We start from the raw sequence: 3,248 nt of genomic DNA on the forward strand, positions 1-3,248 counted from the left end.
CAGATATGTGAAAAGTACAGACCCTGCCATCTATTATAACTTTTGTTGTTCTGTTTAATATATACATAGATTATGCCTCCAAAGAAGAGAGTTTGCTAGGGAAAGAAAGCAACCAGTTTAAAATGACAGCAACAGACTGCAGCAATTCACCACATTCCAGAAGCTACTTTGAACATAATGCAAAATGGTGCATCAACATCTTCTGCCTAATCTGATAGAATTCTGGCAAAACTGTGTAGCAACAGATCGCCAGCAATTGCTTCATCAGAAATTGCCATCCTACCTCCTACTAAAAGGGATTACTCTGCTATATATATAATCAGGGCAGCGCAAAAAGTTGTTTTGCACAAGCATTTCTGCAGCCATTTAGACAGATGAAATATACGTATGCGTAATAACGTTACGCCTTCAGACTTTCCCTATTAATTTCATCGTCTTTTGAATTATGAACATATTTACATCATACGGGTTTTTCCGTTGTAAGGCTTTCTTTTTTAGTTGATTTTCACCTAGCAAGACTTATCGTAGAAGGCGTAATAAGTCACACCCAGACAAGGTCGGGTTATACTGCTAGTTATTCTATAAAATCAAATATAGAACTTGAAAGTGACACTAATCTAACAAATGTTAGCAATGTCCAAGTCAACTATTTAAAATTTTACCTCATGATGATGATGATAGGTCGCATTGTGATGTAATTTTTTATGATTTCATTAAATAAAATTCTATTGAAATAGCTGTCATAAATTTTAAACTCCATATGTTTACTATTTTATTCCTACATCGAATAAAGGATCCAGTGGTGAGTTGGATCAATGATTACAAATTGGATTTGGTACTTGCATATATACAGTTTCCTGCTAGACTTAAAATCTACACTGTTTTAATTCACCATGAGTTCTGTGTGTTTGTACCTAGTCATTTTCTAATGTTTTACATGTTGATGTGCCTTGATTCTTGAAGAACTCTTATAACTAATTTACATATATCAATGTCATGTGTGTATGTATATATATTTTGTAGTTGTTGGTTATGGCTGGTGTTTCAGGAGTTTTTTCACTGCCATGCTGACGAAGACTGTATTGCTACCTCCATTAATAAAGAGGTTATGTGCTTTCAGCCAGCAGTCACCTATATTACTAAGGGCTAATAATTGACAGGAAATCAATGGTAACTTTCTCATTTCTTTATTGCCCACAAGAGGCTAAACATAGAGGGGACAAACAAGGACAGACAAAGGGATTAAGTCGATTACATCGACCCAGTGCATAACTGCTATTTAATTTATCGTCCCTGAAAGGATGAAAGGCAAAGTCGACCTCGGCGAACTCAGAATGTAATGGCAGACGAAATATGGCTAAGCATTTCACCCGGCGTGCTAACATTTCTGCCAGCTGACCGCCTTAACTAATGGTAACTTTCTGACTGGCCATAATCAATGACTACAAAAAATGCTTTTTAGAGTGTGGGATTTTTTTTTCGAACTTATGAACAACTGACCAGTGCCATTCATTTCCAAACTCCTATAAAAAAAAAATGTGCAACCTTGGAAAGATATTATCTTGTATGGAAACAGGTGTGTGTTGGTGGCACAAAGAGCATCTGGCTATAGAAAATCTCATCATCATCATTTCACATCCACTCTCCATGCTGGTTTGGGTTAGACAGTTTGACTGATGGTGATAAGCCAAAGATCTGCACCAAGTTCCAGTCTGATTTGGCATGGTTTCTATGGCTGGATACCCTTCCTAAAGCCAACTAGTCTATGAGTGTAAGGGATGATTTTACATGCCACCAGCATGGGTGCCATTTACATGACACCAGCAATGATCATGACTATGATTCATTGGTGCCATTTACATGGCATTGGCAGCAACCATGACTACAATTCGTGGGTGACATTTACATGGCACTAGCAGCGACCATGACTATGATTCATGGATGCCATTTACATGGTACTGGCAATGGCCATGACTATGATTCACAGGTGCTACTTACATCACACTGGCAATGGCCAAAATTATGATTTCATTTGGCCTGACGAGTTTTCTATGCACAACATATCTTATCATCTCCATGGTGAGGCCCAACATTTGAAGAAATCTGCCTTAACAAATTCCTTCTAACCCATACAAGCACAGAAAAAGGAAGTTAAAATGGTGAGGGTGACATAATTGTCTTAAAGAAGTAAATATCAAAATTTTGCTATACATTTCTTGACCCTGTTAAACATCAAATGACCATATTCAACCTCTGAATTAGATATGTCTTTTTGAACATAAAAGAGCACAATATTTATCTAATTACCTTCTCACCTCAAGCCTTGACCATTATACTATTGTTGCTTTAACATTATCACTACCAATAGTTACAAAATATATTTTAACAATACTTTATATTCCACAGGGACGTCTTTTGACCAGTCAAGCTGCAGCAGTACATGATGTGGACACATCTAGCTCTCTACAACCAGTTACCAAGGTAGGTTGGCTTAGCTACGTAGTTGATATTAAGGAATTACGCATATAAGCGTGAAGGTAAATATCGTTTTCTTTTAAATGTATATTTGAAATTAATAAAATTTGGTTTTTATGTGGTTTGATATGGAGAATGAGTTTGTTTCCATAGCATTTTGAGGTACTTCACTGTCTATTGATATTTCATCAACTACTGTACCATATATTGTGGTAACTCTCTCATTGTACTGTGAATCTGCTACCTCATTAACAATACATTACTAATACTCAAATTTATAAACAAGAGACTATCTGCTTTTGATGCTTAAAATTTTACATTACAATCTCTTATATCCTTTGCCTGATAAATCCATAACTTCAAACTTATGTAAATAAAAAAAATAGTTATTAATAAGTTTTTTGTAAATATACTTATTTGTTACTGTGAAATGGTTTCTGTGTTGAAGCTCACTTAAAATATTCCAGTGTGGTGAAAGGCAACAAATTGGACTGTTATATAAATATCATGGCCAATTTTATCATTGTTACATTGTTATAAGTTATACAAGATTTGTTACTGTAGTTTCACTTGCATAACATTGAATAAAATTGCATCCAAAGATTTGGTTTCCTTTTTAGAACCAGGAATTACTTTCTGTTGTTGAACTTCTATAAGGACAGAGATTTTGCTGCACACACTACCAATCTACATCACATCCAAAAACAAAACCTAAAATGATGATGATACATGTGTGTGTGCATACCTATAATATATATATATATATATATATA

At 35.0% G+C, this 3,248-nt stretch overlaps 1 protein-coding gene across 2 annotated transcripts in view; it reads left to right on the plus strand.

Annotated features, from left to right (window-relative positions):
* The window catches only part of LOC106883452 (cytochrome b-c1 complex subunit 2, mitochondrial), a 48,636-nt gene that overhangs the window by 12,585 nt on the left and 32,803 nt on the right, over window positions 1-3,248 (plus strand). For both annotated transcript variants that reach the window (XM_014934474.2, XM_014934477.2), the window contains exon 2: window positions 2,407-2,481. In XM_014934474.2, coding sequence (XP_014789960.1) covers window positions 2,407-2,481 — 75 coding nt within the window. The remainder of the gene's footprint in view (window positions 1-2,406; window positions 2,482-3,248) is intronic.

The sequence above is a fragment of the Octopus bimaculoides genome, chromosome 7, assembly GCF_001194135.2.
Source record: "Octopus bimaculoides isolate UCB-OBI-ISO-001 chromosome 7, ASM119413v2, whole genome shotgun sequence".
Classification (NCBI taxonomy): Eukaryota; Metazoa; Mollusca; class Cephalopoda; order Octopoda; family Octopodidae; genus Octopus; species Octopus bimaculoides.